The following is a 23,080-nucleotide window of genomic DNA, read 5'->3' as shown; positions in this document are numbered from 1 at the left end:
CAGAGGCCGCGTTCAGTAGCGTCCGGGCGGGGACACTTGTGATTGACTCAGAATCTTGATAAGAGGCGGTCGCTAGGCGACACCACGCGCAATTCCGAGCAATGGGAGGTGGGCGTCTCAGCCAATCAACTTTCGCTACAGACCCAGAGGGGCGTGCCAAATAGTCCAGGACCAATCCGTGGCCGAGACAGGGAGGGGCCATCCTCTCGCCAATCTGAAGTGCTAGAAGGCGGGCCTGCCAGTCCGTGGACAGCTACGGCGCCATGAATATCTTACCCAAGAAGAGCTGGCACGTCCGGAACAAGGACAATGTCGCCCGCGTGCGGCGTGACGAGGCCCAAGCCCGGGAGGAGGAGAAAGAGCGTGAGCGGAGGGTGCTGCTCGCTCAGCAAGAGGTAAGCTCCCAGTCCGGCCGGGCGGAGCGCCCAGGCGCCTCGGGAGGGACCGGAAGTGGGGCGGCGCGCAGGCGCAATGCACACCGTGCGGAATTAGGGGCCAGGCTCCCTGGAAGCGTGTGCGGTGTTTTGCGTATCCCACCTCGAGCTCTCCCTGGTCTTGGTTCTACCCACTCCTAGAGTAGGAGCTCATGAATAAACGAAGCCCTGGACAATTCAAGGAAACTCGGACCACTTTTTAGTTTACCTGCACAAACTCCCTATTTAGTAAGCGCCTACTCTGCTCGCCCTGTGCAGAGCGCTTGACTTGCCAAATCTCTCAAGCACTGTTCGTTCTTAGAGAGGCTGTCATTTCCATTGTGCAGAGAAGTGAGATGGCTTCAGAGAAGAAGACACAGCGAAATGACAGTGGAACAAGCCAGTTCCGCTCTGTCGGGCGAGCCTTTTGCCTGCACCGCTGCCCACACACAAACACTACAGGCTCTCTTTATAACTCCTAACCTGTTTGGTTTATACCTAGCTTCCTGTCCTTTGGCTAATCTGATTGTCAACACTGGCTGGGAGGTAGTCAGGGTTTTTAAAATTCACATTTACCAGTAGAAATTGCAAATCAACTGGGGATAGTGACATGGAGCCCTGCCTGGAATTCAGATCACCTGTCCTAATACACGAATTGGCTGCCTTCGTAGCTGTTTTTACTGTGTCACTCGAGATTGGGAACCCCCCTGGTTTACTGTTTGAAAGGTAGCTTACAAACCCAGGCGTTGCCTCATTCCCCCACCCTCTCCGCAGGCTGGGATAGGTGCCTCTTCTGGGCTCCCAGTGCCCCTGCTCCCTTTCTTTACAGCCCCCAGCACCAGGGCCTGTGGTTTTCTGTGGTCGGCACCAGGCTCACAGTTCCTTGAGTCACATCTAGGTTCTGAATGTTCTGCCTATACCTTTCTTTTCCCCCAGGCCCGCACAGAATTCCTACGGAAGAAAGCCAGGCATCAGAACTCACTACCTGCGGCTGAAGCAGCAGCACCAGGAGCCCCAAGCAGTTCTGGCCCTGTGGATCTGTTTCGAGAGCTGCTGGAAGAAGGGAAGGGGGTGAGCAGAGGCAATAAAGAGTACGAGGAAGAGAAGCGACGAGAGAAAGTAAGTCGGTCTTGCCCTCTTCGTCAGAGTCATGGATGGAGCTGGGGGAAGGGGAGCACCTTGCCCATCAGGTGTGACTAAGGAGTGTTTAGGGATATGGTGGGGATTAAACAAGCTAATGTAGGGAACTCAGAACCGTACCAAAACATAGCACTTAAGAGGTGTTGGTTATTGCCGGCAGCTAGGTACAGACCTCTCAGGTCTCTAACCTGCTGTCCAGAGCCTATAGATATTTGGGAAGTGTTAAGGGGCTTTTAAATGTAAATCAGATCCTGTCAGTCACCTGCTCTCAGGGACTTCCCATCAAACTCTCAACTTGCCTCCTCCCCCCACCTCAGTCATTCCTCTTCCTTGCTTGCTTCTCTCAGGTTTTTCTTCAGTTGTCTCCCCAAAGATGCCTGCCTTTGAACCCTAACCTAAACCAGCTCCACCCTGTCCCCTCCTTCCTGTGCTTTTTGTTTCTGAAGCTGCCATTGTGCCCATTGCGCCCCCGGAGCAGGAGCCCCACACGTACTGGTCTGTTGTGTCCCCAGCACCTGGCAGAGTTGGCTCATGACAGGCCTGTTGGCTCAATGTCTGGTTCTGCCTCGGGAACCTTGGGTGTCCCTGGGTTCCCCAAGGGGAGACACACTTGACATTCTCACTTCCACATTTTGTCTTCCTCAGGAGATGCAAGAGAAGGCTCTGGGCATCCTGACGTACCTGGGCCAGAGTGCAGCGGAAGCCCAGACTCAGCTCCCTTGGTACCAGCTCCCCCCAAGTCGGGGCGGCCCCCCGTCTGGTCCAGGACCAGATGAGAAGATCAAGAACCGCCTGGACCCTCTGGGGGAGATGCAGAAACATTTGGGGAAGAAGAGAAAGCACAGTGGTGACAATGGCAGTCACAGCAGAAAGGAAAAGGAGGGACCTGAGAAACGACCCAAAGAGTAAGGAGCCTGGGCCTTGGGGGTTGGCCATGGCCATGCGGGCACCATGGAAGCTCTCTCTGGTTGGGACGGGAGGGCTCTGGGGTCTAGATACGTGTTCTCAACACGTGGTCCAGGGACCCCCGGGGGTCCTGACACCCCTTCACGGGGTCTGCGAAGTCAAGCCTATTTTCATAACATCATTTAACTTTTTAACTCTCGTTCTCGGGGTCCCCAGAGGCTACATGATATGAGACGACACCACTGATGTGGCTGGTGGAACATTCGCTTGTGTTAAGATTTCTCATTTTGTATATGCAAGATATTGACAGATAAAATCCACTGAAACAAAGCTCTCTGAGGTTCAGTTTTTGAGACCAGAGTGTGAGAACCACGGGGCTAGAATAAAAGCAGGTTTGTGTCCCTAGGATGCAGACCCCTGAGTGTAGATCGGGTATACCGACCCGTCTCCTTTCTCCCACAGATGAGGGAATGGGGAGGGCCAAGTTGTGCTCAGTGCCATACAGCCGCTTAGTGGTGGAGGGGCACCCACCTGTAGAGGTGGTGAGGCCAGCTTCAGGGTCCCAGCACCCGTCTACTTCCCTCCCAGGTGGCAGCTCCCTCCCAGAGGACAATGGGGGAGGGCGGGGCCTCCTGGGACTACCAGCTTTCTGAACCGACTCTCATCTCCTCCCAGACCCCCGTCCCTGGACCAGCTTCGAGCTGAACGTCTCCAGCGGGAAGCGGCCGAGAGGGCTCGGGCACAGGCCCTGCTGGCCCGGATTGGAGGCACGGCAGCCCAGGAGGATCAGCCAGAAGAGGTGGACGATCGGCGGAGGCGGTACAACTCCCAGTTCAACCCCCAGCTGGCCCGGCGCCCCCGCCAGCAGGAACGCCCCCTGGCTCACTGACTCAGGGGGTACAGGAGAGGCCGCTGCTGCCAGCCGTCATATAAAACTATTTATTCATAAATATTTTCCAAAATGAAAATAGGTTTACCAAAAAAAGTCCCTCACTGGGGAGGGGAGGAGGGGGCAGCCCTCGCCCCCGGGCCCCCAGGGTGGGGCTGAGAGAAAGAGAAAGCCTCCCAGCCCCCTCCCTGCTTCCTGGGGGAGGGGGCTGCCCTATGGCCTGGGGCCTCCCCCCAGTCTTCCAGGGCAGGGCCCTCACCTGGGCAGGGGGATCAGCATGCGGGGGGAGGGAAGGGTGGAGGGAGGGGCCGGTGTCACTGGAGGTCCCGGTCCTCCAGGTAGCGGTACTCAAAGGTGAAGCCTTCCTTCTTCCGCTGGCCCCACTTCTCGTAGTCAAAGTAGATGTAGGTGCCCTGGCCGGGGGAGAAGGCGGTCAGTGAGTGGACGAGGTGGTCGGGGGAGCTGGCAGAGGGACAGGTCTTAGGGCCATGGAGGAGCCAGGCACCAGGCCAACTGCCCTGCATGCACACGCCATCTCACTCCACCCTCACAAGGCTCTTCTCAGGTGGGAAACGTTATCACTCCTGCTTCAGAGGAAGCAGAGGGAGGCGCAGGGAGGTCACATGCCAGAGCCGGGCCTCGACCCCGGGCACGTGTGCCAAACATCCTATTGCTTCTCTCGATGGCTTTGGCTTTCCAAGCACTGATCGAGTGCTGAGTACGTGATGTATGTCCTAGGGTTTAGTCTTCACAAAACTCCTGAGGCCATGGAACAGGCTTGGAGTCTACATACATCCAGGCACGCTGCCAGGACAGACGTTTTACTGGCAACAGCGGTGGTGTGGGAACTTCTGAAGGACTGATGCCTGGAAATACACTAACTTAGAGGATTACTTTGGACCAAACCGGGAGGGAACAGGATGTCTGTAGTTAGTGTCCAAGATGACACAGTGGGAATGGGGCCGGGTTCTGAATGAATGGTGGAAATGCTTCAAAGAACCTGAAGGAATGGAGGGGAGGAAGTTCCCTGAGGACAAGGCCCTTGTTCAGTGCTTGGCGTCAGGTAAAGATTTGGTGGAAAAAAACCACTGTGGAACATACCAACTAAAAGTTGAAATAAAGTCCAGTACGCCCATGACACTACATAGCAGGCACCATTTAGTACTTACACGTTATTAACTCATTTAATCCTCATAACAACTGCATAAAGGTAGGTGCTGTTACCCCGTTTTTACAGATAAGGAAATAGAGACAGATGTTCAAGTGAATTGTCCACGGTCACCAGCTAGAGCTGGGTTCCAAACCAGGTAGTCTGGCTCCAGAGTGTTTTGCAAGTGGGAGGTCCCAATCAATCAATTACGAGAACAACAAAAGAGCTTCCCCATCCGTGTTTGCTGAGCCCCTCTGCTGGGTGCTGGGGACTGTCAAGGTCCCCGAGCAGTGCAGCCCATGGTCTTGGGTGAGAGACACCACATCCCCCCACCGTGCCAGAGGAGGGGCGGAGGCACAGGCTGTGTGTGTGCCTGGGGAAGGCTCCTCTGAGGAAGGACATGGAGGCTGGGACCTCTGGGGTGACCGCGAGCTGGCCAGTGAGGAAGAGGACAGTGTCCCAGGCAAGGCAGATGGCCTGAGGGACCGAGCTGGCTGAAGGTGGTGGCAAAGGGAGCGGGCAGCAGGGCTGCCAGTCTGCGTGTGGAGTGGGGACTCTACCCGGACTCAGCCAGCGGGACCAGAGTGGACAGGGCACAGGGAGGGGCCCTCACCTGCTCGAACTCGTCAGTGATGGTCTTGGGCTCCTCGTGCCTCTGGAACCACATCATGTACTTGGTGTGGAATCGCCATGACTGCTTCTTTAGGGCCTTGGCTGCCAAGTACTGTGCCTTAGTGCCCTGAGGAATGAAGCATGGAACGGGGGATCAGGGGGCCTCGCAACTGGGTGGGGGCCAGGTGGACGGGGCAGGGCGACAGGGCTGACCCCAGGCCCCGCCACAGACCGAGGTTGGGCCGGACAATCCAAGTACGGATGGGCTGGGGCACAAGACGTACCAATGCTGGTCAGGAGAAGGAAAATGAGACGGGAGGTGGAAATTGCTTTCAGAGAAGCTTTGAGAAGGAAGAGAAACTAACCGTGATGAGAGCTGAGAGGAGGCAGTTTAGAAACTTTCTCAAGGCTGGATGAGGGAGGGGGTCACTGGTGACACACTGGGTTACGCAGAGGTTGGACAGTTCCCTAGCGGGTCCCCAGGGAGGCCCGAATACGTGCCAGTGAGCAGCGTGCTGGCACAGTGAGAGTTATCGGGACAGGCACTGTGGGGCTGGGCTCCCTGGGTGCTGCGCTAGACCAACCCAGCTCTCAGCCTCAACTGACCTGACACCTCAGCACTGGAGTGGGGACAGGGAGGGGTCTGGTGGCGGGGGGGGGGCAGGACTGGGGGAGGGGGAGGGGTGCGGTCCCGGTGGCCGCAGTGGGGCACCCACCTCACCCCTCCAGCCCGAGGGGGGACGGCGGCGGTGGCGGCGAAGCCGGGGGGCCCGAGGCTGCCCCGGGGGCCCTGCTGTACCTCCAGATAGTAGAAGATGAAGAAGAGCGTCTCGGTCGACAGCCGCTGGTAGAACTCCACAGTGTCCGAGTGCGGGGGCGGCATCTGGTGGTGGTAGGGGGGCGTCGGGCAGGGGTTCCGGGGGAGGTACTGCCTGTGGGGGGACAGGATGGTCAGTGCCGGTGCGCGGCAGCCCCTGGCCTCCCTGCCTTCTCTCCTCTCGTGGATCAAAGGGAGCGTCTCAGGCACCACATCACCCAGCATTACCACCTCAGTCCCTGTGTCCTGTGGGGAGCCCAGGTCAAGGCTCCCTCGGATTCAGGGGCCCTGTACCCACCCCACGTGGCCCCTCACCGGATGCGCTCAGAGTCTGAGGGGTGGGGCATGTGATGCCAGGCGGCCTCTTCCATGGCCTGCTGGTAGAGCTGCTCCTTGGTGAGGGGCACAGGCCCCAGGGGACACACACCCAGCGACAGCGGTATGTTCACCTCCGACAGCTGCAGGGCCGGCTGGGCCGAGGCCGGGGGAGCTGACGTGCTGCTCAGGATGATGTCTGCGGGGAGGGCAGAGGTGGGGCCGGCGAGCGGTGAGGCTGGTGCGTCCGGCCCCTCCTGGACGGCCCGCCCCACCCCTGGAAGCTCACCTCGCTCAGTCAGGTGCAGCGTGGGGACGGGGTCCTCGATGCCGGAGCTGATGGCTGCCCGCTCCGCCATGGACTTCAAAGAGCTCAGAGGCTCAGGGGCCTGGGGAGGGAAGAGGTGCCTGGCCTGAGGTCCAGGGCCGAGGGCTGGCACTGGGTCCTCGTGGGCCCCGGCACCCTCGCCTGCTCCGGTGGGGCTTCAGCTAAGCCAAGGCCGTTAGTGTAAGAGCACGTCCACTGCAGCACCTAACAGCAGGGAGAAAACCTGGACACGACCAAGTGTCCACTGACAGAGGGGTGCCTAGCACGTGTGGACCCTGCTGTGCAGCCCCGTGACAGTAACACACCAGCGGAGAGCCCGCGCGCCACCGCCGTCACAGAACCGGCAGCAGCTCCCACTTGTCTGCACGCCTACACGCTGGGAGGAGCCCGCCCACTGCCGGCTGCCCCACGTGCGTCACTAAGACCCCCTGCCCCTCTCCGTGGCCACCGGCCACCGCTGGCCACTGGCAGTTGCCTTCCACTCCTCTCGCCACCCCACTCCCCACGCCCTTCAGTCACCGAGGTCTCTCTTCCCTCGGAGGCACCTGCACTGCCGCCCCACACCGTCCTGGTCTCACAGGCCCCCGAGGGACCTTTCCAGCCATGTCTTTCTCTGTCATTTTTCTACTCAAAACCTTTCCACCACTCACCCAGTAATTAAAAAAAAAAAAATGTTGTGGACCTGTTTTGAGAATCTCAAGGCTCATTTCTTCCCCCAGAAAAATGCATACACTGAACTTCCTGTCCGTTGTATTTCTAAACTTTGGGTGCTCACTGGGAGCCAGAAACTCTCCTGAGAGCTTTATGAGGACTATTCCCAAGCATCCTATCATATTTGAGGAGTGACGGCAATCACTGTCATTTTCCAGATGAAGGCAGGTACAGGAGGCAATGCAGGGCTTGGACCCCGACAGTGGGGCCCTCCTCACCCTGCCTCCTGTGGAAGTGAAGTTAAGACACACTGGCCCAGGGACTTCCCTGGCAGTCCAGTGGTTAGGATTCCACACTTTCACTGCGGAGGGCCTGGGTTCAATCCCTGGTCAGGGAACTAAGACCCTGCAAGAAGTGTGGTGCGGCCAAAAAAAAAAACAACCCAAAATAAACCCCGAAACACACTGCCCCAGATGGTCACCTCACATCCTGCTGCTGCCCTTTCCGACTCTGGCCCTGCAGCCAGCCTGCACCCCGTTCCTCTCGCCTCCGCTGAACCCTGCTTCCCAGCCTTCTAACTACAGCTCTGGCATCAGCCCCCCACAGAACTCCAGCCCGGGGGGGGTGGGGCGCTTCTCCCTGTCAGCCCCGCCTGCCACTGTGACCCCACACGACCTGGCCCTGGTTCCACCTCACAAACGTTGCTGGGCTGCCTCCCCAGGTTAAGTCAGATACGCACGTGGGTCCACAGCACCCCGGCCCCCACCCCACCCAGACATGCGCGCCATACAGTCCCACTCTGCTCCCTGTACGGAAGGTGGGAAGTGGCTACATTTAGCCAGCACGAAGTGGCTCAGAGCAGACGTCAAGTGTTTTCTGGACTTAAATGTTTTTGTAGAAGGCAAGAAGGTGGTAAGCTCTGGATGGTGGGTCATGTGAAGTAATACGTCTTATGGGGAGAAATGACCGAGGGCTGGAAGGAGGGCGATGACAGTGGACACCCGGGGAGCGAGCAAGCAAGTACAATCAGGAGCAAGGAAAGTACCCAGAGGGACAGAGACCCAGGTGGGGGTGGCAGAGAAGCCCGGAGATGATGTGAGCGCGCAGGTGTGCCAGGCGAGAGAAGCCAGAGCGACACAGCGAGGGCTGGAGGTGGAGATGGCAGGTAGAGACCTGTAGCCAGGGGACAGCGACCATCTGCAGTGGAGACACAGGGCCAGGACAGAAAGGCTCGGGGCCCGCCGGGGATGTGCGGGGCCCACCTTGATCTCCGGGGCAGCGCTGAACTGTGGAGGTCCATTGAGCAGGGCGCCGGCTGCCTTGGCCTCGCTGAAGCTGGGTGTCGGGGAGCTGGGAGGGTTCACAGGTAGTGGCACCAGGAGACTGGGTCCCCCCGAGTTGTTCCCTGAGCCTGGGGCCACGCCCCCAGCCCCCGTTGGGGCTGTCGCATTGGGTTCCTTCCTGGGGAGGGGTACAAAGGGTTGGAGGCTCAGAGGAGGGTCCCCAAAGGCGGGACGGACAAGAAGACTTGGGTGATCGGGGAAAGGAGTCAAAAAGGGAGAATGCACAGAACATGGGGCCAGCTGAGGGACGCAGACAGGAGAGAAGCTCTCTGGGCGAAGGGAGAACCCCACCCCTTGCCATCACTTCCCAGTAAAGAAGGGCTGCGGATGTGGGAACAAGCATTCTCAGGACGCTCCCAGAGACCACACGCCTAAATGTTCTCTAGGAAGCAGGGGGGACCACTTCTTACACGGAGTGGCCCGTGGAGAAAGGGGTGGGAAAGAGCCACACAACAGAGCAGCCCACCTAGAGCCCGGGGGTGAGGCACCCGGGGAGGAGGGAGAGAGGGAGGGATCCGGGGGGTCTTCCCCATTCCCACAGAGGACGCTGCGCTCTCTCTTGGGCCACTCTTCTGGGAAATGGTCTGACCTACGATCTGGAGGGGTGGCTGGGGAGAGGACGGACTGGGACCCTTCACTGTAAGAAGTGGACGCTGAGCCCCTGACGGAGTGAGGAAGGCCCTGGGGCAGGACACAGAAAAGGGAGGAGGCGGCAGGGCACAAGACTCCTGCAGGAAAGGGAGAGCCAGAGCGTTCCAACGGGTCCCCGGGGGGCTCTGAGAACAATCCCACTTAGGCGAGGAATGTTCTAGGGCAGAGCTGGGGGACACACGTATACGATACCCCAGCTGGGAAGAAGTCGGGACTCAGCACCTAAGCGGGTGGGAGAGAGCTCTGGGGGAAGTCCCCACTGGCAAGGGCAGGGCCCGGATCTGCACCACGTGGCAACCGTGTGGGCGGCCCCGTGCCTCCTCGTGCCAAAGGCTGCCTGTCCCCAGCCCTGCCCGAGGCCGGACACTCACGAGGTGCTGGGAGGTGGGTTGTGGGGGCCAGACGGGGGGCCCAGGGCCTGGCTGTTGGCACTGCTGCCCCCGCCGCTGCTGAGAGCCACCTCTGCCGGGCTGTCTGCCACTACTGAGCTGTAACCTGGGGGAAGGAAGAGGGGCTGAAAGGGGCCTGCGGCAGCCACCCCAGGACCCCCCACCCGGCCGCCTCCCACTTACTGGTGGCGCCGTTCTGCTTGCCTCCGCCTCCGCCTCCGCCGGGCTGCACGCTGGGGGGCCGGGGCTGCGCGGGGCTGGGCCCACTGGAAGCTGGCGGGGCCACAGCCTGGGCGTAGGGGGCGGGCGTGCCCGAGCTGTGGCTGGGAGCTGGGCTGGCCTTGGCGCCCAGGGCGCTTGGGGGTGCTGCCGGGGCAGGGGCCCCGTTGTTGCCAGGGGCGGTGCTCAGGGCAGAGGCGGCGGGCGGGGGGCCGGAGGGGTAGCTTGGCGGCACAGCTGGGGACTGAGGGTGCTGGCTGCTGTGGACAGGCTTGGAGCCGTTTTTGGCTGGAGACTGCAGGTGGGAGGGAGGAGAGGGTCAGGACACAGTGGGCCGCAGGTCTCGCCAGCCTCCCGCACACCCCTCCCCGGAACAAGGCTCCATCCTCGGTGCTGGCCTTGCTGCCCCTCCCTGGGGACCCAGATGACCCCCATTCGCCCTCATGGCTTCAACCTCCACCTTCATGCGCACAACACTCGTGCATTTCTAGCCTGCATCCAGCTTGCCATGTCCTGCCTGGACATCCCCACGACGTCCCACAGGGATCTGAGACACCACTTGGGTGTAAGAGAAACCCATCCACCTGATGACAGGGCAGTAGTGGGAAACACATCAATGTCCTCAGTATGAGGTTAGCTGGACCCAGCCAGAAGTCCAAGGGGAGAAGAGAGGACAGCTGAAAATAGGATAGTAATTCTGAATGTCACTTAAAGGGTCCCAAAAGCAACTCAAGGGGCCGTTAATGACCAATACCCCACAAAGCACGTGGGGTAACGTGCGCCTGACAGCCCGCGGCTGAGCTGCTGACCACCCCTCTCAAGCCTACCCGGCAGCCGTCCTCGCCGCTTCCTGGACCCACCCCGAGGCCCCACGGGCACCTCACGCTCACTCCGCACCAAGCAGGACTTGCGATCAACTCCTTCCCGACACCACGCATGGTCACCTGGGTCCCACACCAGCCTCATCAACTCTGCCCTCAGGCTCTCCCTTGGGACCAGCCCTCCCACGAGCCCACAGAGGGCTTTCAGGCTCACTTTCCTCCTGCCTAAAGATAGCATTCCGGTGCAGCAGCATTTCCTAAAGTGTGCTGCTGCCCTGGGACACGTGAGCAGAATCCACAGGGTGCACTAAGGAGAAAAAACTCTCGGAGGCACTTCCCCTCTTGGAAACTTGTGATGTACACCATCTGCGCAGCCAAGGCCCAGAGAGCGCCCAAGAAAAGAAACCTATGTGGTTTTTGACCTATCATTTCTGGGGCTTGCCGGGCCCTTTCAGGGCTGGTCCACCCGGTGTGGGCCCCCCAGCCCGACAATCTAAGGTCCTGCGCTCACGGTCAGCCCAGTGGACCTGGCTGGGCTCACCTCTCCACACTTCCACGTCCACCACGACTGGCCTATGTCTCCTGTCGCTGCCCCACACGGGAATGTATCTTCCTCTAATGCCCAGGGCAGACGCCCTTCCCAAGAAGCATCTCCCAACCACAGCACCAGCCACGCACCTGTCTGCCTGCCCATCAGTACTGCAGGCCTCCCTCAGGGCAGCCTGACCCACCGCGTCCCCAAAGCCCAGCATGGGGGCCACACTCAGGCCTCAGTAAGCCTCTGGAAACCAGCGAAGGAGCGAGTGCTGGGCCCATCAACGTCCGACGCCCATCGGACCCACCTGGCTGATTTCACTATCCGTCGAGCGTCCCCTCTTCTTGTCATCTTCAGAGTTTTCCTGAGGTTTGAGAGGTGCAGTCAGAAACCTGTGTGTCTCTAGGGACCCGACAGAGACACCAATCTCCGAACCCCCGGATCTGAACCCAGCTGACCTACCTTCCAGACCCAGAGCTGTTCAAGCCCCCATGACCTTCATCTCACTGGGGAACCTACCTAAACCCTGCCCCTTAGGGTGCTTGTCTTCTGGGGGCCAGCACCACGTGCCAGGCTCTTAAGGGTCCAGGAACCTGCTCTCCTTCGAGTATCCAACCCTCCATCCCTTCCCAGGTGTCCAGTGCCCAGGCTCCTCGGCACCCCAGGCACCAGCCTCCCTCCTCCACACTCAGGACCCACGTGTGGCCCTAACCGCCCTACCGGCAATCTACAGCCCTTGGGGCCCAGACCCTGGATACCGAGGTTCCCCTCCTGCAGGACATTTCCTCAGCCCCCGGCCCCTGTGCCCTCCGTGGAGACTCAGACCCACAGGCCTCACCGTGGTGCAGTTGGCCGGGCTGGGCGGGATGGGCGAGCTGGAGGTGGTCGAAGTGGGCGTGCTGCTTGACTGGTTGAAGATCTCATCCTCCATGTGACTGTGGCTGGGTGGGGAGGTGGCGACCAGCGCCTGTGCTGTGGGGGCGTGGAGGCTGTATGAGCTGGTGGGGACGCCTTCCCCCAGGCCTCCACCGCCCTTCACCCGCAGGCCAAGCCCGGGCCTCACGAATGTCCTCGAGGTCCAGGTCGTCGTAGAGGAACTCGTTCTCCTCGAAGTCGGGGTCCTGGGACGAGTCCACGTAGTACTCGACGTCGTCCTTGATCTTGCGGATGGCGTCCACGAGGATGGAGTCATTGTCCAGCATGCGCAGGATGGTCTCCAGCATGCGCACGTGGTAGCGGTGCTTCTCGATGTGCCGCTTCAGGCCCTCGATCCGGTCCTGCTTCTGCTGGCGAGCCCAGGGCCAGGCTCAGGGGCTGCAGGGCCTGCCCTGCCCCTCCTGCCCCCACAGAACCCGTCCTCAGTCCCTGACCCTGGTGGAGACCCAGAGGCCCCACTCCAGCCCCTCCGGGGTCTGCCCGCCTTGACCCCTCAGGGATCCCGCAGCTCCTCCCACCCCGACATCCCTGGAAACTGCTGAAGGAGCCAGGGATCCCGGCGTCTCCCCTACAACGTGGCCCGATCTGCACCCCGCCTGACCGTCCAGCCCACCCACCAGCTCCGACCACCTTCTGGAATACAGGAGCACAGCCGCCCCTGTCTTGTTCTAACAGTAATAATGGCAATCCCCGTTTGGGGGAAGCTTGTTCTTTACAAATCTGAGCATCTGTCACCACCATGACCCCCACCCCCAACCACGTGTCCCTAAGAGGAAGCCCAGATTCAGAGGCCTGTCTCCTAGGCTCCCTCCCAAGGCCCCACTCCCTTTAGGATTTGACATCCTAGCCCCAGTTCCAAATCCCTCCTGCCTGCAAGGACCTCCCTCCAAGCCCACGGTTCCAGACCCCTCAGTCTCAGACACCCAACTCTGGCACACCGCCGCCCCCAGCTTCCCGAAGAGCCAGCTCTCTGTCCCCCGTACTTCCTGGTTTAATACGCAGAGAGAGTCTGCAGCCCTAGGAACTCGGACCCTACAACCCTGGCTTTCTGGAATCTGGGTCCTGAGCCCTGACTTTGTCTCAGACCACTCTTCTCCTCAGCCTCAATGAGCCGCTCCTCCATGCCCCGCCTTGTCCACACCTGCTGTCCTCTCCTTAGGACCCGGGCCCTCTAGGTGCTGTGAGGCCGCAGCCACAGCTCCTCAACCTCCCCGCCCTGGGCGGCCCTCGGGTCTCACACTTACTCTGCGACCCAAGCAGAGCTCAGCATCTTCCCCCAAAGGGCTCCTCTTCTTGTCGGCTCCAATGTTTACCCAGACACCCAGGTGGGACCCTGGAGTCTGCCTCATCTGTTCCCTGCACGCCCCACCCTCCAGTCAGCTGCTAAGCCCTCCCCATCCCACCCCTTGACCCCCTAATCCTAGCTGCCAGCCCTGTCTGCCTCAGGAGCCCAGGCCCCGACTCCCGCAGCCCGGAAAGCCGGCCTCTCCTGATCGCCAGCCCATCTCTGTCCTCTGGGCACGGGGGCCCCCCACTCACATCCTTGTCGCCCTTCTTCTTGCGTGTTTGCACCGACAGTGACTCCACTTCACTCTCAAACTGGTCCACCTGCATGTTTAGGGTGTCGATGGTATTCTGAGGGTGGGAGGGGAAAGGCAAGTGGTCAGCCAGAGTCCTCTCATACAGCCAGGGTCCGGGCCCCAGGTCACCTCCTCCTCTACCCTGACTTACCGTGAGCCACTGGCCGACCTCCTCCTTTTCCTTCTGGGCAGGGTCCACCTTCTGTGCCAGGCCCAGGCCCTCCTTGCTATAGGCTTTGGTCTTGGTCTCTCGCTCCACAACTTTGAACCGTTCCATTTGCTGTGGAGAGCAGAGTTGGAAGGGGGATCCCAAAGGTGGGAGAGCAGCTGACTCAGGGCCACTGGACACTCAAACCGGAGCCCCACTCTCAGGTTCCCAGCCCTTTGCCTCCCACCTTCCCCAGGTACAGAGATCTCACTCTTCTCAGGACCTCTGGGGACCCAGGAATCCGACCACCCACCTCTCAGGTAGCAGACTCTGGGCTCCTACCGTCTCAATGAGCTTGCGGTTGTCTATAAGCTGCCTCTTGTCCTTGATCTCATTGGATGCTACCCAAGTCTTGATCTGGTCCCTCAGCCGCTGGAGGTGGGAACAGCAGGACACTCAGGACCCGGGCACCGAGGCCCCCGCCCCCTCCTCTCCCTGTTCCCCCCGCCCTCAGGACACAGGAGTCCGGGCCCCCAGCCCCCTCACTTGAAGCTTCTTAATCTCCTTCTTTAGATCAGCCTCATACTTTTCTTTCTGGTTCGCGTTGGCTGCATTGTGGAGCTGAGGGATGGAGAGAATCCAGGAGTTTGTGTGGTGCTGGCTGCCCTACTGCCCACTCCAGTGGTAAAACTCCAGTCTCTCTCTGCGGGCTGGGGACTCTGGGGACAACCCCCCCAGGACCAATCCATCTCAGAGCTGCTTCTCTGAGGTCCTTGGCACCTGGACATGCAGGCCCTCTCCCTGGTTGACACTCAGGAACTCCTCAACTTTGTTCTGTTCTCTCCTCCCTAGAGACCCACCCAGATTTTTAGGGGCCAGCCCCTGTACCTTCTGCCAAATATCTTCAAACTGCTCCACGCCCTCGGACACCTTCTTGAGGCAGCGATCAATCTCACCTGGCCAGGGAGGAAGGCAGGCTGTTAGCATCCTGCCAAGGCAGCAGGGATCCAAAGAGGAGTTCCGAGGAGAGTGAGCACGTGGCCACACAGGCAGCAGGCAGTGGACCTAGTACCTTGGAGTTTGCGCTTGTCCGCCATCTTCCCTGCCCTACAGACGCACTCTCTTCATACTCTCTTGGAGAAGGACGCTGCTGGGAGAGATTGGGAAGGAATACACATTTACTCCCTGGCTGGTCCAAACCCAGAGACATGAACGAGGTTGGGAATAGGGTGCATGGGATGGAAAGGGGAAGATGCATTTACTATCTGATGACAGAGACTGGGCCCAGTTCTCCTTTTGCTGCCTTGACTGCCCAGCACAGGGTCTGGTCCAGAAAAGGACTCTGGAAGTTTGCTGAAAGAAGGAAATAGATATACTTTTTGGGACTTCCCTGGTGGCACAGTGGTTGAGAACCCACCTGCCAATGCAGGGGACACGGGTTCAAGCCCTGGTCCAGGAAGATCCCACGTGCCACAGAGCAACTAAGCCCGTGCGCCACAACTACTGAGCCTGCACTCTAGAGCCCACGAGCCTAGAGCCCGTGCTCCGCAACAAGAGAAGCCACCGCAGTGAGAAGCCCGCGCACTGAAATGAAGAGTAACCCCTGCTCGCCACAACTAGAGAAAAAGCCCGCGCGCAGCAAGGAAGACCCACCACGGCCAAAAATAAATAAATACATAAATAAACAAATAAGATATACTTTTTGTGTGCCTCTGACCCAGGAAGTGGAAAACTCCTAGAGCATGGAGCACTTTCTCCCCAGATGATACTCAAAAGGATTTTTTAGAGCAGAAAAATGTCATGCAGCACACAGCTGCCTGCTAGGGACAAAGGCCTTAGACCTGGAGACCACAATTCCCATAGAGAAGTCAAGCACACAGGTGACCAGAATCCTAACACAGGGAGAGGTTACTCCTCAGACAAGTCAGGAGACAAAGAATTTTGCATCCCATGGAGAAGGGCATGATACCATTTACATGTGTATCAGTTGTAAGGAACAAAGGGGAAGTGCAGTGGGGGGACACGGAAGATGCCTACAACTGTGAAAGCTAAACCCACCCACACAGACATGGCTGGATCCCAAGTAGAAGAGGGCTTTAGACCTCTGACAAGTTTATTCCAGAGAAGGATCCTTAAACCAAAGGAGATAATACTCCTAACCCAAAGAGGGTAATACCAAAAAGGGTTACAGGTTTGGGGGCAGAACGCATCACTCGAGAGAAGAGCAGGAGAAGAGAGAACTCTTACGAAGATGAGAGGATGAAAGGGAACCTGAACTGGGAGGGAGCTATCGGCACACACGAAGGAATTGCATGTCAAGTGCACTACTGGTAATGTAGACTCAGGGAAACATAAACCCTCAGACAAGCACCCAATACTTAGAGACACTGGCACCTCCATCCTAAAGGAAGTTACATGCAACCCAGAGGGGACTGAGGTCAAAGGGCGGTCACCAGAAGCTTTCGCCAGGGCCCGACACCAAGACCAGGAGAGATGGGGAGCCTTGGGGAGGAAGAGCTATGCCTGTGCTGCAGGAGGTCCCCACTCCCAGCGAGGGGGCCTCTACTGAAAAGCATGGCTTCCTGAGACCTGGGGAGTGCCCACTCAACAGGCCTAAGGCAGGGTGCCCCAGAGCAGCCCCAACTGCCCAGGCAGAAAGAGCCCTACACGGAGGACTCAGAGCCTTAACCCAGAGGGAAGTCACAGCAAGAGGGCCCCCACCCACTGGGAAGGGAACGCAAAGAAGAGTCCGGCCCAACAGAACCTTCCACAGTGACAGAAACGTTCTGTATCTGTGCCCCTGAACGCTCGACAGCTCCAAACGTGGCTAGTACAACACAGAATGGAATGAAAAATTTTTCTGCTAACTAGTTAAAATTTAAATCACACGTGGCTAGCAACTACCGGTGGCACAGGGTATCAGAGAGCACGCCTTAGAACCAGAAGCCCACGTGACGGGGCTGGCCCTCAACCTCAGAGCAGCGTCCTCCACAGGGACCCACTTGCATGACGGCAGACCTTTGACTTGGGGGAGCGTGGATCTCCCCCGTAAAGGAGCAAGCAAGAGGAATGGCAGCACCCTTGGCCCAGGGCTGGCTGACATGCCAAGGTGGGGCGCAATCCCAACACGGGAAATTCCAGCTCCAGGAAGGCGAAGCCGCCAGAAAAAGGATTCAGGAGAGAGTTGCACAGAAGGGACTCAAACTGAGGTGGGGCAAGAGCCTTTGACCTGGGAGCTCACACAAGGGCCTGGACCCCAACACTGAGGTGTGCAGGAGAGTTTTTGCTCCAACACCCCAACGCTGAAAAGCCTCTTACTGCCCAGGGGTGGGGGGTGGGTACAGGAAGCTTAGACAGGCGCTTATACTCCCGGCCTCTGTCCCAGGAGCCCAATGCTGGGGCACGGCCGGGTGGTCCAGCCCAAAGGGACAGGACGCCCAGTTTACACCCCTAAACAAGGCACTGCACGCTTTAGGGAGGGGAGGCTTTCTCCAGGTCCCCACACTGAGTGGGCTGGGACACCCAGCCCAGCTGAGGAGTTGATACCCTGCAGAGGGGGCAACAGACGGTGGCAGCAGGAAGTCCTGAAGGAGTCGGAAGCAAGGTGCCAAGGGAACAAGAGCCCCAGCCGGGAGAGTGGGGTTTCAGACAGAACCTCAAAGTGGGCAACAGCTGAGACCGGGAGACCTGCCCCGAGGAAGGCAGCTCCTCCAGAGAAGGGCAAGTACGCCAGGCTCTCCACAGAAAAACCCCACAGCAAAAGGGTGCCTGTACCTTAGATCCCCAGCAAAGGACCAGAAAGGAAGCTGGGGCCTGAGTCCTGAAGTAGAGATGCCCCCACAGAAGAGTCCCATGCTTAGAGGGCTGGGAGCCCCAGCGCTCTGGGAGGGTCCACCAAGATGCTCCAGGGAAGGTAACCATGGCAGGCCCACTCTGAGACAGGCAGGCATCTCAGGGAGAGGACCTGGTGTCCTCACCGCATGGAGTCTCAAACGGCACCGAGGAATCTGGGAACCTTGGCCCCGGAGACTTAACCAAAAGACTCTGTCCAAGAAGGCACATCCCCACGAGTAAGGAGCCTACACTGAGCGGGTGGGTAGGCTGAGCCGTGTGCCAGACCCACAAGAGCCAACACCGTAAAGTGAGGGGCTGAAAGTAACAAAGAGCCCCCAACGGCACCTCAGGGGAGATGACACTGCCACGCGGAGCGGCCTGGTGAGGAGTGGGGCAGGAGGAGCAGAAAGCTTAGTCCTGGGGAACCAAGCCAAGCGGTCCCCGATCCTGGGGCTGTCACGTGCCGATACACAGCAGCCGTGTACCGTGGGGAGAGGAGATCGGGCCTGCTGGGAAGTGACGCTGGAAGGCCATCCTGAACTTGGGAGGCTGCTGACGCTGTCACACAGAGATCTGAGAGGCCGGAAGGTGGATGTATTAGGTCCTGGGGCGGAGGGAGTTATCTCCCCACGCGAGGCCCAGTACCAAGGGTGGGGGACTGGAAATCCCACCTTGGAAAGGTTACACCAGAGGAATCTTTAGTCCTGGGGAAGGTGACAACAGTGGGGTCGCCCCCTCAAGTCTCGGGGATCTCACACCCCCACGTCAAGGAACCTGTGCCTCAGGAGAGGGCAGAAGCCTAGTCCCACCCAGTGGGACATCACAAGCAGGGGCTGAAGCATTAGCCCTGGGCACCAACACCTGAGAGGGTCCTTAGTCCCACAGGAGGGGACACACAGAAAGGCAGAGACACCTCAAATCCAAGAGTGGCCAATACAGGCAGGAACCTTACCCCTGGAGGAGGCAACACTGAGAGGCTCCTCGTCTTGGAAAAAGGCACCACTCCAGCCCCAAAACCCCACACCTCACAGTACAAGAACCTCAAATCTAAGAAGTCTTACACTCCTAGGGGGTTCTAGCAGGGTGGGCATGGGTAGGGATGAGCCCTGGTTCTACGACTGTTACACCAAGAGGGTTCTCTAGTGCCGGGAAGCTCACACACCCACAATGAGGAGCCCTAGAGGAGCACCGAGGGGGTGGGATCCTTGACCCCTGGAAAGACCATACCCCAGTGGAGGAACTGATGTGAATGCAGATAGAAGCCTCAGACTGAGGGAAGCGACAGCCTACACGCTGAGGGCAGTGGCGGAAGGTGTCAAAAAAAAACAGTACCGAAAGAACAGGAGCATCAACCTCGGGGGAGGTGACAGCCCCTGAGCTAACAGGCAGGTCCTGCTTAGACACAGGGGGGCTGGCGCTGCCCACAACAGGAGATCATTAACAACGTGGAGAAAGCAGGAACCTGGGAGGTACCACCAAGAGAGAACCAGGTACCTGAGACCCAGGGGAGCTCAAGAGCCCCACCAAAAGGACCCCGAGGCGGGAGTGACATCGAGAGGAAGCCCACACCGGGAGGGAGGTGGGCAGAGTCTGGATCCAGGCAGAGCTCACAACCAACAAGCCAGAGCTCACATCCAACAAGCCAGAGACCGATACCCAGACCCAAGAAGTAAGAGCGCAGGCCTGAGCGGGTGACGCCGAGAACAATCCTGACTCTCCAAGGAGTAAGGCCTGGGCTGTGGGACGTGGAAGCCTTAGACCTGGGGAACTTTTCACTACAGAGGCGTAAACTTGGGCTGAGGCTCCAACTCCTGGAGGTGGCATCTTCACTCCAGGGGAGTTCATCCCCCACCCCATCCCCAAAGAGAAGAGTGGCGCCCACGGTGGGAGGGGAGCGGAGAGAGGAGCGCTGGCCCCGGGAAGGCTGACCCCCTCTCGCCACGGGGGTCCTCAACCAGGGGACTCGCAGCCCCACACCCACGCGGAGGGGGCAGCCTCGCCCGGAGACCGCTCCCCAGCACAGGGGCTGCTGCCGAGGGGGGCAGGCACCTGAGCCCCGAGAGGGCGGGCACCTGCGGCCAAGGCGCCTCCATCCTTCCAGCTCCTCCCGACGCGGAGAGGGGCGGGCACCTCGCACCCTCACACCCCACGGGGGCTCGACGCGGACGCCGCGCGGGGCCGGGGTCGCGGGAGGCCCCCCGGGCGCCGCCGAGGGGCGTGGAGGAGGGAGCGGGGGCGGGGGAGCCGCGCACCGCCGGGCCGACGGCGAGCGCCGGGGCCGCGCGGTGGCGGGGGCGCCGCGCCGGGGGCGGCCATATCGCGACAGGCGGCGGGGTCGCAGGGGCGGGAGGCGGCGGGGAAGGCGGCCGACGGCGCCGGGGGAGGAGGGGAAGGGGTCCGGCCCAGTCGAGCCTGACGCTCTCACCACAGGAGCTGGCGCCGCCGCTGAGGAGCGTATCGCGACAGGCGGGGGAGGCGAGCGCCCGCCGCCTTTTTCTCGCGCCCCGGGCCCGGGCGCTATCGCGATAGCGGCGCGAAGCGGAAGTGGGGTGGGGGGAAGTGGGCCCGGGGTTGTTCTGACGACGGGGGTCGGGGCTCAAGGGAGGCCGCGGCGTCTGCCGATGGCTCCGCGGAAGCTGACCGGGCCCGGTCCAAGATGGCGGCGGCGGAGGAGGCCTCCCCTCCTCTCTTCTCGTCTCTGGCGCCGACCCGCCCCCGAGCCCCGAATATAGGCCTGTCATTGCTCCGGCCGCACGTCGCTCTTGCCCCTCGGACGCGCTCTATTGGTTCTTGGCGGGGATGCGGCCGGCCCCCTCTCTCCGATTGGACAATCTCTCCAAGGCGCGGCGTTCGATTGGCCTCCTGCGCGGGCTGCTAGGATTGGCTCAGGTTTTCTTCCCCGCTCCTCCGCCTCCTCCCGCCTCGGGGCACAACACGCCAGCGCGAGGACTCGTGCGTCAATCCAGAGACCTGTGTCGTGCTGATTGGATACACCCGCCCCCTTTCTCTTAAACCAATTGGTCGGAGGGAGGAGCTAGGCTGATCAGGGGCGGGAAGTCGTCCGTCAAGTTTGGAGCCGTTTTCAATTGGCCGTGGGGGGGGACATTCTGCCCTGAAGTCATTGGCTGGTCCAGGAAGTGGGTGGGGAAAGCGAAGGAAGGCATGGAGAGTGGGCGCTAGAGGCCGCGTACCTAATGGGAGAAAGACAGGTGCCTTCAAAGCGGGGGCCGGGCTGAAGTCATCTGCCAATGAAGACAGCCCCTGGGCTGGTAGGGAGGAGCCGGGAGAGAGGGTCCAGCCCTCTTCTTCGTTGGCCCTGTTATCGTTCCTCCCAGAGTGTCCAATAGTTTGGCGAGTGGGCGGTAACCGCTCCTAAGGCGTGTGAAACGGGGCGTAGCAGGCAGGCTTGGAACCTGGGAGCATCCATCCACCTCCCTTGGGTCCTGGCCGGGCAGGCCGGTCCCTGTCTGTGAGCTGCACAGTCTTCAAGTGCCTGTATTTGGCATATCTTTGAGACACAGAGGAAGGGAGAAAAGGAAGGAAGCAGGAGACGATGCCCCAAGTCACTGGCATCACGCATAGCTGAATTGGTTGGGAAGCGCCATGGAGGCATGGAGTATTTGTCCTGCTTCTGTGTGGTTACATGACCGTGGGACAGTAATTCTCCTCTGCACCTCCATTTCCCTGGTGGTGTGAGGACGCCGCAGAAGGTACAGATGAGAGTCCCTGCTCCCCTCCCACGGCTGCCTCCTAACACCTACTGGTCCTTCAGATCTCAGCTCAGTGGTCTTTTCTAGCGGGAAAACTTCCCTGACCTCCCGTGCTGAGTGCTCACGTGAGCCCTGTTCATTCGGATTTACTTTTGCACGTATACTGTCATTTTCTTAATTATTTGAATCTCCCCCTCCGGATTTTTGCATCCCCAGCGCTTAGCAGCAAGACGCACTCAGTAACCGTTTGCTGAATGAGTACCTGGATGAACACGGGGAATGACTTGTGGTTAAAACTTGCTAGGCACTGGTGCTCTGGCAAACCAGGAGGCATTTGCCCTGGGTCACACAGTCAAGATGAAGTCATTTCTGCCCACCTCCTCTAGGTGGAGGAAAGTAAGATAAATCCAAGGGAAATGCAAGTGAGAACTGCATCAGAATCGCCTGTGGCAAGGCAGGCAATGCTTGTAAAAACGCAGTGCTCTTAGGCCCACACAGATCTGGGAAGTGAAGCCTAGGGATCTGTATTTTTACAAACTTCCTGGGTGATCATTAGAGGTCTTTTGTGGTTTTTTTTTTTAATATTTATTTATTTATTTGGTTGCACCAGGTCTTAGTTGCGGCAGGCGGTCTCCTTAGTTGCGGCTCGCCAGCTGCTGAGTTGTGGCATGTGAACTCTTAGTTGCGGCATGCACGTGGGATCTAGTTCCCTGACAAGGGATCGAACTCAGGCCCCCTGCATTGGGAGTGTGGAGTCTTAACCACTGCACCACCAGGGAAGTTCCTCGTTAGAGTTTAAGAAATATTGATCCAGAAGACCCTTGTTATTTAAAGTGTGGTCCCTGTTGTAAATCAACTACTTCCCCTAAAACAAACAAACAAAAACAACAAAGTGTGGTCCCTGGATGGAGCAGGGCCTTTGAGGTTTCTCAGGAATCACCTGGGGATTTGTCAAATGCAGATTCTGACTCAGGAGGTCCCAGATCCTGCTTTTCTAACAGATTACCAGGCAGTGCTGCCAGTCCACACTTTGAGTAGCAAGAGTCCAGAGCAGTGGTTCTCAAATTTGACTGCATGTGTGAATCACCTGGGGGCTTAAAAAAAATCCAGATACCCAGGCCTTGCCCTAGACTGATTAAATAAGGGTTTCTCAGGATGGGAACCAGACATTAGTAATGCAAATTCCTGAGATGATTCCAACATGCCACTAATCTGATAAGAGGATTTTCTAGAGCAGTGGTTTTCAAAGTGTGGTCCCTGCATCAGCAGCATAAACACCACCTGCGAAGTTGTTAGAAAGTCACGTTTTTGAGCCCCACCGTAGACCAACTGAATCGGAAGCCTGGGCCCTGTAACCCGTTTTAACAGTCCTTCCAGGCAATTCTGAGGCATATGAAACTTGGAGAAACTCTAAGAGTATTCGGGACTGCAGGGCCAGGTGACTCAGATTCCTTCTTGAGATTCTTCACACCTCCTTGCCCTCTCCACCGTTCGATTCAGTCTGGCCAGGGGAGATGGGGACTCTGAAGAGCTGTGGACAGACGGCCCTTCCCTGGCACCCCCAGAGACAGAGATCAGCAAAGATCATCACTTTTAAGCAAGGCTGATCTAAAGTTCAGGGATAAATCTGGGGAAACAGTTATGTGACCTTGAGTAATCTGGCCTTTGGAAAGAACCTCCCCGGTGTGCAGAC

General features: G+C 59.1%; 2 protein-coding genes across 4 annotated transcripts; one reads left to right on the top strand and one right to left on the bottom strand.

The window, feature by feature from the left end:
• Window positions 1-125: 125 nt before the first annotated feature.
• Window positions 126-3,409, top strand: LENG1 (leukocyte receptor cluster member 1). Its single transcript, XM_004285675.4, has 4 exons — window positions 126-395; window positions 1,350-1,532; window positions 2,199-2,458; window positions 3,135-3,409. Exons 1-4 carry the CDS (start codon window positions 264-266, stop codon window positions 3,346-3,348), a joined length of 789 nt encoding a protein of 262 aa, XP_004285723.1. The 5' UTR covers window positions 126-263; the 3' UTR covers window positions 3,349-3,409.
• CNOT3 (CCR4-NOT transcription complex subunit 3) lies at window positions 3,385-20,305 on the bottom strand. 3 transcript variants are annotated; one of them, XM_012539043.3, is made up of 18 exons: window positions 20,103-20,305; window positions 14,916-14,993; window positions 14,732-14,799; window positions 14,390-14,464; window positions 14,186-14,275; window positions 13,847-13,975; window positions 13,655-13,750; window positions 12,243-12,465; window positions 12,018-12,151; window positions 11,487-11,543; window positions 9,788-10,118; window positions 9,587-9,710; window positions 8,484-8,682; window positions 6,532-6,631; window positions 6,243-6,441; window positions 5,910-6,042; window positions 5,112-5,237; window positions 3,385-3,761 (listed from the first exon to the last, which is right to left on the bottom strand). In XM_012539043.3, exons 2-18 carry the CDS (start codon window positions 14,938-14,940, stop codon window positions 3,663-3,665), a joined length of 2,208 nt encoding a protein of 735 aa, XP_012394497.1. In that variant the 5' UTR covers window positions 14,941-14,993; window positions 20,103-20,305; the 3' UTR covers window positions 3,385-3,662. The 3 variants fall into 3 exon arrangements, with proteins under 3 accessions (XP_012394497.1, XP_033272243.1, XP_004285724.1); XM_033416352.2 differs by having other exon boundaries at window positions 14,916-14,990; XM_004285676.3 differs by having other exon boundaries at window positions 12,243-12,462; window positions 14,916-14,990; window positions 20,103-20,302.
• Window positions 20,306-23,080: the final 2,775 nt, after the last annotated feature.

This window comes from Orcinus orca, chromosome 20, assembly GCF_937001465.1.
Source record: "Orcinus orca chromosome 20, mOrcOrc1.1, whole genome shotgun sequence".
In the NCBI taxonomy this organism is placed as follows: domain Eukaryota; kingdom Metazoa; phylum Chordata; class Mammalia; order Artiodactyla; family Delphinidae; genus Orcinus; species Orcinus orca.
Note: the sequence above shows the minus strand (reverse complement) of the source record. Positions and strands in the feature narration are given on the sequence as shown.

Bases quoted from the DNA above. Each gene is read 5' to 3' on its own strand.
- LENG1 (XM_004285675.4), top strand. From the start codon at position 264: ATGAATATCTTACCCAAGAAGAGCTGGCACGTCCGGAACAAGGACAAT. The intron at 396-1,349 runs GTAAGCTCCCAG...CTTTTCCCCCAG, and splicing joins TGCTGCTCGCTCAGCAAGAG to GCCCGCACAGAATTCCTACG. The intron at 2,459-3,134 runs GTAAGGAGCCTG...ATCTCCTCCCAG, and splicing joins CCTGAGAAACGACCCAAAGA to ACCCCCGTCCCTGGACCAGC.
- CNOT3 (XM_012539043.3), bottom strand. From the start codon at position 14,940: ATGGCGGACAAGCGCAAACTCCAAG. The intron at 12,152-12,242 runs GTGAGGCCCGGG...ACGCCCCCACAG, and splicing joins CCTGGACCTCGAGGACATTC to CACAGGCGCTGGTCGCCACC. The intron at 11,544-12,017 runs GTGAGGCCTGTG...CTCAAACCTCAG, and splicing joins GCCCGGCCAACTGCACCACG to GAAAACTCTGAAGATGACAA.